General features: G+C 40.8%; 1 protein-coding gene and 1 long non-coding RNA gene across 7 annotated transcripts in view; one reads left to right on the top strand and one right to left on the bottom strand.

The window, feature by feature from the left end:
* Positions 1-206: 206 nt before the first annotated feature.
* Positions 207-12,707, bottom strand: part of frmpd3 (FERM and PDZ domain containing 3) — a 163,475-nt gene continuing 150,974 nt past the window's right edge. For 5 of the 6 annotated variants that reach the window (XM_036127195.1, XM_036127194.1, XM_036127196.1 and 2 more), the window contains 9 exons: positions 10,902-11,033; positions 9,839-9,958; positions 8,454-8,590; positions 7,870-7,996; positions 7,454-7,543; positions 7,102-7,281; positions 6,424-6,559; positions 4,870-5,754; positions 207-4,302 (listed from right to left, as the gene is read on the bottom strand). In XM_036127195.1, the coding sequence (XP_035983088.1) occupies positions 1,487-4,302; positions 4,870-5,754; positions 6,424-6,559; positions 7,102-7,281; positions 7,454-7,543; positions 7,870-7,996; positions 8,454-8,590; positions 9,839-9,958; positions 10,902-11,033 (4,623 nt within the window). In that variant the 3' untranslated portion in view covers positions 207-1,486. The remainder of the gene's footprint in view (positions 4,303-4,869; positions 5,755-6,423; positions 6,560-7,101; positions 7,282-7,453; positions 7,544-7,869; positions 7,997-8,453; positions 8,591-9,838; positions 9,959-10,901; positions 11,034-12,707) is intronic. The other variant, XM_036127199.1, reaches the window with a different exon arrangement.
* The window catches only part of LOC110368480, a 119,873-nt gene continuing 110,267 nt past the window's right edge, over positions 3,102-12,707 (top strand). Inside the window, exon 1 of the long non-coding RNA XR_004927805.1 lies at positions 3,102-3,225. This is a non-coding gene — a long non-coding RNA (uncharacterized LOC110368480). The remainder of the gene's footprint in view (positions 3,226-12,707) is intronic.

The raw sequence follows: 12,707 nt of genomic DNA, 5'->3' as shown, positions 1-12,707 counted from the left end.
GACTCAATTTTCTTCCGGCCGAGTGTCATACAGTGTAAGAGAATACATTTGTGTGATTAAAAATGTCACCAATAATTTTGTTTTGTTGCACTTTCTTTTACCAGTCTATCCACTATACATTATAGGCCAGCACAGGTATAAAGCATCGGTGGTAGATTTCCTGCAATAACAAGAGGATCTGACACAAATAAAGATTTCAGACAGGAAATGGTGTGTTAGTTTTATTAAAATACATAGAAAACTACTTTGTGTGTTTAAATATTTGCTAAATTGCACAATGTGTAACAGCACATAGAAAGCAGATTTTCTTATTTCGTATCTGAAAATAAGAATACAAATTAAAGAGTATTTTGAAACAGGTCAGCATTAGCATTAAGGAGATGAACTGTTGTTGCAATGTTGACTCAAGTAAGGTTTTCAGCAGCAGAATGAATCAAAAACACTTATGTAAACATTAAAGGATACATTTTAACTCCAGAAATCATTTTGAGGTTGTGCAAAATCCTAGTCACAGGCTTACTCACTCGCTAGTGAAGATTTTTTTTTTTTCTGTGATTTACAATCAGTGAGATGCAAGTGAGTCATGAATTGATAAAGGTGTAAGTACACAGTTTGTGTTACGGGTTATATATAGCTCTCTTTTTTTTTTTTTTTTTTTTTACAGCTGAGTGAGGTGATGCCACTCATAACTGTACAGTGGATAAAACTGTGACTTGGGTCTCTGCTACATTGTCTGCTTCTAAACATGTGTGTTCCATACCTGCGTTTTTGTAATGAGAGAATGGGGCCCCGGTCATCAGTATAGCCTGTTTTATACTTCTTGTTCAGTGCTTTGCTGTTTCCAACTCTTTCCCTTACATTTTGCCCCACATTTGTATGTCACACATTGCCAGCACAGCCAACAGAGATCAATTTTGCATTACAACAGGTGACAAATTCCACAAACACATCAAAACCTAACCAGCCAACCCTTTGGACTATTCAGTTTACAGAAGTCGCTACGTGACAAGATCTCTGAATTATTTTTGTCCACTGCATACATTTACTTCTGGTGTATTATCACTTTTATATTTATATTACTTCAGTATATTTAAATAAATTTATAATTATTTTCTTCACAAACTTTATATTATTTGCTATATAGACACAACTAAAATATACATAATATATAGATATATAAAATATTTTACTAGAACAATTCATATGTATATATATATATATATATATACTGTATTGTGAATGTTTATATGAGGTGATTAGCCCTGTGTCACCCAGTCTGCTGTAGAGTTCTTACTCCATTGTGCATTGGTTTGGTATATCTCTATTTTTTCAAAACAAGGCTACCTCAGGGCCTGTAAACATGGGATGAAATAGTTGCAATTGTTACTGAGGATGATTCATTGCTGATGTAGTAAAAATTGTAAACGCTAAATAAAGAATGAATTTGGACAGAGTAGCCATCCACACGTTCCTGCCAGATTTGTTCCTACTGGGCAGGCAGAGTTTTCATGGGTCGTGTAAGTGAGCTCATGTTATTGGTATTGGAGCAAATTTGAGGGCTCATTGTCTTTGTTGGCAAACTACTTGAGTGCCCCATGGACTCTTCCGCTGCACGGAGAAGCAAAGTGTAGTTGATAGCAACCTCCTCGACTTTCCTCAACAGCTGTAGCCTCTGGGCTTCCGAGCGGACTCCTCTGACAAGTTTGATGAAGGTCTGAGTCAGTTCACACAACACCTGGAAGCTATCTGAAACGACAGCTAGCATTCGTGTTGGGCTTTTTTCAACACTTGCCACTCGCCGACATGATGCCCTGAACTCTTTGAATCGCACCGCCAGTTCCTGTTTGTACTCTGCAATCCGTGATGACTGAAGACGAGCTTCACCTTCGGCCTGTGGGCTGTTGGCACACTGTCGTAGGATAGCTAACAACTCATTAGCATCTAGCTGGGCATTTAGAAAACCATCAGGTAAACTGAAACTTTTCCCCTGTAGAGCCTGTACACGGGCAAGGCTCCCCTCCAGTGTTCCACAGGTTCTAAGGTCAATATCCTGTGTCTGTGGTTCCTCTTCCTCTTCCTCCTCTTCTTCCCCACTGCAGTCCTCTGCATTTAGGACCTGGAGTGTTTTACTTACAACTGGAAAGGTACGCGAGTCAACGTCCATGCCTGGAAGGACCTGTAGGGGTATGGAGTATGAAAGTTCATCTTTCTCACTGCTTTCATCTGCAGCTTCACACTTCCTATAACAGAAACAGAATGAGCAGCATTTGTCTTTGTCATCGCTGTCTTCACTGGGCAATGTGAGCAAAACCTCCCCAGTCCCTTCTTTAGTATCACGTAACAGTTCCTCTCCCTGAATGAAAAAAACACCCCTTTTCCCCTTCCCCTCTGCCTGGTGAGACTGCGTGTGAACTGGCTCTACAGGAATTGGTAGCCTCAGCCCCGTGGCTCTCACTCTTTCCATTTCTTTCTCCAGACTTTTGGCTTTTGGCTTCACTTCAGCATACACCGGTGTGCTTGAACTATTGTCCAGCTCCCCAATACTGTATCGTCTCTGAAGCTTTTTGTATTGTGGAGCTCCCATGCAGTCAGTTTGAGAAGTACAAGTAGGCACGCAAGAGCTCTGGTCTCCTCTTGGCTCTCTTGACTCAAGACTGGTAGATCGTATTCTTGTAGTCTTGATCTCTAAAGTTTGAGGTCTCTTGGGGGCACCTTGGGCATGAGGGGCTTTGGAAACAGCTGGAGGGGTCTTTGAGATAGTTCTCTCTCTGCCTCGATTTTTTGTCTCTGTAGCACTGCCAACTGGTGTATCAGGAAGTCTCATGCCCCTGCACATTCGTTTACAGTCACAACTGCGTCGCTGCTCCCTGGAAATCCCTGGAGCTTTAAGGACAGGGCTGGTACGGAGCTGGCAGGCACAAGGAGTGCCTGATGGCACAGGAGAAGATCCTTGGGGTATAAATTCTCCTTGTGATGACTTGGGCTTCAGCAGTTCCTCTAAAAACTCTAGCTCATACTGCCTGACTTTTTGCAGCTGTGCTCTTCGTTCATCTGTCTCTCTTCTCATTCTTGCAGGAAATGTTGCCGAAAGAAGGTTTCTAAAGCTCAAGAATGGGGCATTGCGCTGTGCCTTCTTACCACTGCCCTGCTTCTTTGAGTCTCCAGCTGGAAGAGTGGAGACTTTTTCTACATTGGGACTTGGGCTCGTGAGATCATCTAAAATAGGTAAGGATTTTATGGCACATTTCTGATCCTGTGGCTCTGTGCGGGATTTCCCGACGGCAGCCTCAATCTTGTTTTCAGATGTTTCTTTCCTTTCTGCCTTTACAGGCAAATGAGGCGATAACTTGGTTTGTATTTGAGGGCTTGGTTTTGCCAAATTAGGATCTGGTCCTGCTCTTGCTGTGTTTTCTTTGCTGTTTGCCAGTTGGAGGCCTTTGGCTCGAAGACGCTCATCATCTGTGGGAGAGGATGACTGAAACACGACTATCTTTTGAACCTGTGGGTCTTTTAGCCTTAGTTGAGGTGCAGGCTCCTGTTGTACTGGGCATGTGCAGAACAGGTCATCCACTGGCAGAAGTTCTGCGGAGCTTGAAGGCTTCATGGTCTCACTGGAGGCAGTCGTGGCTTCTTGGCACATATTAGTGGGGGAGATTTTGGCAGAGACACTTGTGTCCACAGGCAAAATTTTAGGTAAGGCTTTGTGTATTGTGTTTATAGTAAGAGGTGCTGCTGTCTTCATCTTCACACCGTCAGAGAGATTTTGAGACTGCGTTACTTCTGTAGAGTTTGATATATTCTGATCTGCACTAACTTGAGGTGTCAATGATGTATCCGTTTTTTTCGGTACTTCTAGTGGCTTTGAATCAGAGTCAGAGGCGTTTGCTTTGGCAGACTCAGAGATTGCTTTTAATTCTGCTTTCTGTTCAGTCTTAGAACTGTCTTGATTGCCACCTTGTTCTGTCACGACCCTAAGAATTGCTGAATCTTGGGTGGGGCTCACTTTAAAGGGAACAGTCTTGCTAAGGATTACTTGCTTGGGTGGGCAACCAGCGCGGATCTGACCCACAGTAAAGGCCCCAGTCCCTATGGTCTTTGCTGTGCAGCCAGGGATTGCCATGGGGAAGTCCCGGCGGCAGAGAATACGCTCCTTGTTGATATGGTGAGCTAGTAGATATGCCTGGTTCTGGTTTTGCTTCATTGCTGACACCATCTCAGAAACATCTGTCAATTCAGAGGAGTTGGTCTCATGACCTGAATCCAGTGAAGACTCAGGTGTAATGGCAGCTAAGACAATCAACCCTGAGGAGGACACCAACAAAGTGCACAGTTAGTATAATCAAAGAAGAAATATCAGTACAGAAATGTGTGGATGTGTATCACAAATGGGATAAAGGGTTTTGGAGTAACTTTATCTTCAACCTGTAGTTCTAGACCAAACCTATAGGTCTTTTGCAGACTTACCCGTGCACCGGTGAGACTGCTCCATATGAAAAGCTAAAACTTCACAGCTTTTGTATGAATTGAAGGTTTTGCTTAATTTATAAATATTAGTAAATGTTTTGCCTTTGTACATAAAAAAACACCCCAATAAATGATCTTACTTAGGATGCCTCATTACGACATACAATGCTTAATAAACATCTTTATCATTTATGTAAATATATTTTAGTAAAAATGTTCAGTAATGTTTTCAGTTAAAAAAATGTATAATCGTAATTTTAGACCCAAGTAAACCGAAAATCTGTAAGTGTTATGTGAATACAGGAAACATCAGTAATACCATGTATTGTCAATTTGGTATCTGTTTGATCAGAAAAAGAATGCTGTAAGTGAAATGTGAGCAGTAGTGTGACTGAGGCTGTTGACCTGCAGTCTGTGTTGGTTGTTGAGGGTGATGCGGGAAGTCCTCAGAGGCTGCCAAAGCCTCAAGGGCCTGTAAAGTGGACACCAAAGCGTCATCAAGCTCCTGGGCATGATCTCGAACTGTTCTTGTGGCCACATTATCAATCAGTGTCACAGGCACATCTTCTTTAGCTTGTGGCAGCTTTCCTGTGGCAGTCTCAACACTTGCACTGGATCGTGCTTTCTTTGCTCTTTTTGGGTCATCCTCGTCAGAGCTGTTGTCCCTGAAGCCAGGTGGTGGAGCAGCAATGGCAGGAGGTGGTGGTTGCAGCTTTTCCCCTCCACCATTTGCCTCCTCCTCTTCCTCATTTCCAGGAGGTGGGAGGGCCATGAGGTCTACAGCCCCTCCATCTCGAGAGGCACACGCGCTGGAGCAATGTCTCCCTGAGCTGCCACTGCTGTTTGCGGCCGCTGAGTGACCCTCGGCCCTTAGTCTGGCTTTGCAGGAGTCACAGAAGTACCGTGAGGTTTTCTTTGATTGAACCATTGTTTGGGCCCTCACTCGAAATCCTGTGTTCTCCACAGCTGGGCTCTCTAACACCGCAGCTATTTCCTCTGTACTCTCATGTGTGGGATCTGATTTGGTACGGGGTCGACCAGGGGGCTCACGAGAGATAAAGTTCTCATTGATGTCGAGTTCTGCCTCTGGGTGCACTTGGAGCTCCTGAAATTGCTGTTGCTCTCTAAGGTGGATGTGACACAAGCCTAGATGTTGAGGTTCTGCAGGGACCATGGATCTTGAACTTCCTGACTCCCTGTGCGAACTTTCCCTCTCCTCCCCTCGCCGCCCTCCACTTTGTAATCCGGCTGCCCCAGCTCGTGGGTGGGGATGATGGGAACTTCTGTAATCTAAGGATAGAATGGTCAGAGCAGTGGAGAGTTTGAGGTGTTAAGAACTAGGGATAGAGAAGATCCAGATGGACAAGCAAAGGCAACAGCTTGTGGTCAGATGGCACATATTTATTTCAGAGATGAATGTTAAGGGCTGAAATCTGTTTGAGGTTGGAGGGTTAGATTCTGGTGTGATGTAATGATACGATGGCAAGACTCTTCTTTGATGTAGACTACAGATTGATGTAGCAGATGCCTGAAGATCTGTTCATGAGTGAACACTAAAAGTTTATGATTACAGCAAAAAGCAGACTTCATGTTGCTCTATCTTGGAGAAAGCAAAATGGCATTCCAGTCCAATGAGTTAGAATGAAGATGGGAGAAGAGACAGCAGAGGGCGCCATGAGATGGGAAAACCAGGTTGTCAAAAATGACTCCATTCAGTAAAAAAGCAATGTTCATAAATGTCCATGACTACTTGACACATAATGCAGATAATCCCTGACAGTAACTTACATAAAGCTATAATCAAGTTATTTTCCTCATTTCAAATCATAATTTACTCTTGAACTTTCAATACATTTGTTCTTCACATACATATGCACATTTAATCAATCTTTGTTTAATCCATTCACTGTATATACATATTTAAAACATTGCTTGCATAAAAGAATTTATCATATTTACCTGGCTTGGTCAGCTGAGACTGACCAAAGTTACGAACGTAGATGGTTCGTTTGGGGTCTACAAATAGCTTATAGTAGCCAGAGATGAGGCACGCAAAGTTACTGGCGTCAGGCCATTCCATGAGTAAAACCAGAGGCTGCAAGGTTGTGGTAGAGAGGGAAATGTAGAGGGATTATTTGATTATAACCTGGTCAGATAAAAGTTACAAAGGTTCAGAGATATGGTTCTCAAACTATCGGCCAAAGATGCACTCAGAAGAAAATTAGATTATATAACTGAAAGACCCTTACTGCCAAAACTACTGGGTTGTTCAAGTACGGTGATTCGTGGTTTATCAGAAATTAAATTAAGAAATTATGAAGTGCAGTGTAGTAGCTTTTCAGGTTAGAATTTTGACTCATATATTGTAAGTTTGAATATTTCCAACTTCAAACTTTTGGAGTAAAAATTACCTTGTTGCATCCTTCATGTATAGGATTTTTAGTTTGTTTATTTTTATAATGAAACAACAAATTAAAAAAGTCTAGGTTATACTGTGCTAAAATGTCTTTCAGAATGCCGGTACTTGCTGTGAAAAATTTGAGAACCATTGCTCTAAAGCAATTTTTTGTAAACTTTAGCATTAATTCTATGGAGGAAAAATTGTAACGTACATCCTCATAGGCTACTCTCTATTACCTTGGCTTCATGAATTGATACTTCAACACGAGCCACTCCTTGACTCTCTCTGTAAAGCTGGATCTTGGAAATCCTGCTGAATTCAGCCAGAACTGTTGTGAGGTTGTTTTTCAGGTCAATTACATGACTGATGCCGTGTCGAGGCCCCACCAGTAGTGTCGTGGCAGACTGTTTTTCATCCTGTAACAGAGTGCAAAAACGTTTTATTACTGGTTGTTACACATTCTATGGTTGGAACAAGTCCTTGAAATTATGGTTTATCATAACACGCCCTACAGGTGTAAACATGATAGTAAAAATGGCTAAGCACTTCATTTATATTCTGGAATGCAAATACTTGAACATATCTTACCAGTCCCACAGTGTGAAACAGTATTCCACCAAAAGGTGGGAGCTCGTTGAGTATTCGCATGTACTGCAGCTTTCCCTGGAGTGGAGGAACCTGCCAGCGTAGAGATAATTAGAAAAAGCTCATCTGTCAAAGTAAAATCCTCCTGCTTCACTTCCTAAATGCTCTGGGGGGCACTGTTGAGCCACGATTCCGGTCAATAAAATCTTATACAACTGGTAAGGTACAGCTTGCCCAAATTACTTGCTATCAAGCAATCAAACTTTATCGCGTGCAAAAAATCAGCAATGTGGTGAGAATTTATGCTAATTACAATCAAGTTTGTGTCTCCTTTGTGTTTTTCCATTTTAAATAACATTTGGCTGTTACAATTGTTTCAGCCGATCTAAAAAGTTACATTTCCCTTTTTATCGAGTCACCTTATTCCCTGACGGTGGTGGATGTTGGTATGTCTTCAGCAGCTGAGACAAGGATTTGCACACATTCTTCTCCTTCACTGTGGGAAGAAGAGTGAGTGGAAGGAAAGGCTCTAGTCCCCACTCTTTTCTGTGAGGGAGACAAGTGAGAAAATGGTCGATTTCAATACACAAAAGAGAAAATATTGTACAAGACAGAGAGGACAAAAAGGTTTTTTTTTTCATCTCATTGCAAGGCACGTTGGGGGTGAGTAACATCCTCATCAACCCCTGGCTTCTTATTGTAATTCGAAGTCTATTACAAGCACAGCGAATCTGATCTGCTGCTGTGGTTATGATAGCAGTTACTAATTACTTGCTAAGTTGAGGAGTTGGGAAAATAAATGAGGACATTTTGGGAGATGTAACTTCACAAAGCAATGCATTTTGTGTTGGATAACTACCTAAGAAAAATGGTCCTTGAATAATCAGAACTTCTAATACGTTTTAGATTCAATAATTAATCATTTATACATTGAATGAGCAAACTTTACTGTGAGTCTCATTGATGTGCTAGAGGCATTAATGGAGTTGCTTTGTGGACTTACTCAACATGTTTGAGCGAGATCTTCTGATTAGGCCTGGCAGAGGACACGGTGATGTAGATATGGAGGGCGGCCAGTCGTAACATGACGTCAGATTTCCAGTCCAAGCTAAAGCGCTCCTTGATAACGTCATTGCGACTCTGTGAGAACATAACAACACACTTCAAGCAACTCTTATAGCATAGTGGACTCGTTGTCACGTTAAACAAAGTAGTTATAGATGAAGCATCAGTCAGAAGATGAGCACACTGTGGTCGTAGAAGGACACACTTGGTCAGGAACAATATTCGGATAGGCTGGGGCCGTTTAAAGTGTCTAAAGAAAAATATATCGATTCAATGCAGGTTGGATCCTTGCTTTTATGTTTTCTATGCAAAATTCTGACTTTTCCATCTTGAATGTTGCAGCTGAAATTGCGACTCGTCAAACAAGGGAATGTTTTTTTTCCCCCAATCAGTTACTGTCCAATTTCGGTGGATCTGTGTGAACTGTCACCTTCGTCTCCTGCTGTTTGCGTACAGTCGTGGTACCCCATGTGGTTCTGCTGCTGTCGCCCGTGTGCTTCAAGGTTTGCCGCCTTTAGTCTTTATTCTGCACAGTTTGGTTGTTATTTGGCCTTTTGTTGTCTTTTTATTATTTCAAACCAGTCTGCCCATTCTTCTCTAACATCAACAGGACATTTTCATTCCCACAACTACCTAATAAAGAGGCCAGGGATTTTAAACAACTCGATATTCTCTGTTTAATCAGAGAAAAGACAGTAATAGCGTTACCCACTGCAGGTAACATGATATCTTGCCATAATCTCTAAAAAGAGTCTCATTTAAAATATGTAGCCTGTCCCTTCAATGCAGGGATCACCAACCTTTTTGAGACTGAGACCTACTTCATCGGTACTGTGTCATACGAAGGGCCTCCTCGACTTTATGTCATAAAAATCTGTTTTAAATGCCTTTGTCATTTTTAAATCTTTGTAAATACAAGTATGATTAAAAAGGAAATGCAACTAAATAAAACAGCATTTTAGATGCAGCGCACTGGAGGGCTGTGCTATGTTTTTGAACAGGCATGTGGGCACCACATCTGGTCCTGGGGGGCTACCTGGTGTCTGCGGGCACCATGTTGGTGGCCCCTGCTTTAATGAATGTGCTTGAGAATACGTGCATTTATTAAAACATGAGTACTCACAACAGAACGTGCTTAATTCTGTCTCCAACCTAATTCAAATGGTAACAAAGGTATACATAATCCAACAGCAGACTGAATAAAGGAACTTAAAAGCGTTGACTCCCTCTTGGCACATGCTACACATCAAAGAGACAACTGTCCAATAGTACAATGAGACTAAGTGCTATCTGTTTAAATCCCCCCATAATCCAGTGCTTTACCTGTATATAGAGGTACTCAAATGCAGCAGGGTCCCTTCTTAACAGATCTGCAGGGTCCTTGGGGAAGAAGCACACACGGAACAGACACTTCATCCCCTGGAAATAGGTTCTGTGCACCACCTGGGGGAACAGGACTCCATCAGTTAGATAACGGCAATATCTTTAGTTGCATAACACCAGATCATGTTGTCCTAAGTGGAAAGGCCTGATTTCCGAATGCAATGTGCACGTTTGTCTTTGCAAGGTCACAATGAGTTATTTCTGTGCTACTTTTCTAATAAATCATGCACCGAACTGTAAAAAGATGTAAAGCCATACATTAATCTGTAAAATGCGTTTATGACTGGGATTACATGGGATCATGTTACATTATATGAGTAATAGTATTGCAATTTTGTGTTTTCTTGATATCCTGCAACTCTACTTTGATCCAAACTAGTCAAATATATATATATATATATATATATATATATATATATATATATATATATATATATATATATATATATATATATATATATATATATATATATATATATATATATATATATATAGCTCTGGAACGTGAACCACAGTCAGTCTGAGCTCTTTTGCACCGCCTAACAAGTTTTCCTCCAGCTGTGTTCTTATTTAGCTCCATCCATCTTCCTATGAACTCTGAGCAGCCTTCTTGTCACTGCCTATGAAACACATCCCGCAGTATGATGCTGCCACTATAATGTTTCACTACAATGTGGGCATGTTCACCTGACCTGAACAGAATACCTTTTTCCATATGCTTGCTGTGAACCATTGCTTGCGGCAAATTTAAAACTGGACTTCTTTTTGTCTTCTACTTCACAACTTTGTGCCACGATTTAGTCAAGTTTTAATATTTCAGCTTTAAAAAAAAAAAAATTAGTTTCTTTGGGTGTTTTTCTGTTTGACCCATTCGGGTTAGCTGTATTTTGCACAACAATTATGGTGAAGTGTCCCCTATTTCTCCTGCCAATCGCTTCAGTCATATTCATTCAAACTGCTTTAACACACATCTTGAGGTTATTCCAGATTACTGCATTCTTACGTGTGTCAGCGGCTGGTTTTCCTGCAGCAGATGCAACTTCTGATTCTGGTCCAGCCCACCTGCCTCCAGCACCAAAGCAAAGTGCTCAATGTAGCGCAATGAGAGGCGGTCCTGCAGGGAGGAGATCACATCCTGAAAGGAAACAGATGGAAGCAGAATGCATTTTCAGAGATAAATCACATTTACGGCACAACAAAAATGAATTGATCCATGGAAACCATTTTCACCTGAAATCCTTCCACGTTTACTGCAATATGAGCCGCAGTTTGTCAAACTGATATCCTTTCAGGGAGCATTTACTATCTTATCTCTTTATTCTGTTCTTATGTTTTTCTTTTTCTTTTTTTTGAAAGCTTTCATTGAATTTCATTATTCTATGCCGCGAGTGGATCTATTTCAAGGAAATAATGTGTCTGCAATTGGATGTCCAAGGCAAAAGAAAAAAAAAAAAAAAAAAGAAGAGCTAATTTTGCAGATCAGTATCTGTGAATGATGCAGAGATTTTCTCAGAGAGTACTATCTAAAAGACAATTCAGTGCTTATCATATCTGGGGAGGAATTGCCTGAGGTATCTGAGAGAAAACTCAGTGCTTATCATATCTGGGTACGGGCTTTGCCTGAGGATAGAGTTTCCGCTGGTTTTTGTGCTTGCCTTATTTAAGTAAAATGGAACGTGAAAATGATTCTATAATTGTAATATGTCACTGTAATTTGGCTGAGAATGTCAACATGGAACCTCATTCAGAGCAAAAGAGAACTTGCATTAGAACATCTGAGGTCCCTTTGAACAGTATTGAGAAGTGTCGTTTGTCTTAAATAATGCTACATAAAGACACACGATCAAATGAAGGTCTCGCAAGTAGTCAGGTCAGTCAGAGGGGCATACAACTGGTTCGCCTGCTGTGTCACTGATTCAGTCTGTGGCAGAGCAGTATTGATCTTGGCTTTTCTTATTATGCTGAAATTCCATTTAATTAGACTGACAGGAGAGCACATCATTCATCTTTCCTTAAAAGTCCCCCTGTGTTTCTCTCTCCCACTCGTTATGAAGCACGGGGAGGGATTTGTGAAATCTAATAGAGCACATTTAATAAGCCTAATACAAGATGTCAAGCTCATCTTAGAGGCTGAAACAGAAATAAATACAACCTCTGGCTCACTAAATTAATTTTCTAGTTTACAACCTTGATGGCAACATTTGTATTTTATGCTGCAGAAACTGAGAGGAGGAAGGAAGTTGTGATTTTGCTGCATTTTCTCAAAGCAGTGAGACAGTTTGTATTAGGCAGGAGTCCTGTGAGTGACAAGCAAAAAATTCTCTGTATTGCATTTATTTTTACATCATGCTTTCAAGCTGAAAAAACAAATACTGAAGAATTTTATTTCACAGTACTGGACTTCTTCGCAGGTTTATTTATGACATAAAAACGCTTTCATTAAATTATGGTATTAGGCTGCTTAGCAAGACCACAGTTATGGATTTTTTTTTGTCAGAATGAGTGATGGCGCTGGCGGCTGTAAATGAAACTTTGATATATTAATACTAGATAATTTATTTATACTTGATAAATTTCTTAATTCTTCATATTTTTGTTACTTTATAAATAAAACTTATCTTGATTTTCAACCATAAAACTGCCTCATGAGTTTGACTTTTCTAAAGCTAAATACGTAGTCATTATCATCAGCTTTGAAGTTATTTTGTTCTGCCCCTTGTGTAGCACAGGATAGATACAAATGAAACTTATTGCAGCCACTCTATTCAATACATGAGAAAGGCCAGTGATGGTTCTTGTATGGAAAGCG

This window comes from Fundulus heteroclitus, chromosome 23, assembly GCF_011125445.2.
Source record: "Fundulus heteroclitus isolate FHET01 chromosome 23, MU-UCD_Fhet_4.1, whole genome shotgun sequence".
Classification (NCBI taxonomy): Eukaryota; Metazoa; Chordata; class Actinopteri; order Cyprinodontiformes; family Fundulidae; genus Fundulus; species Fundulus heteroclitus.
Note: the sequence above shows the minus strand (reverse complement) of the source record. Positions and strands in the feature narration are given on the sequence as shown.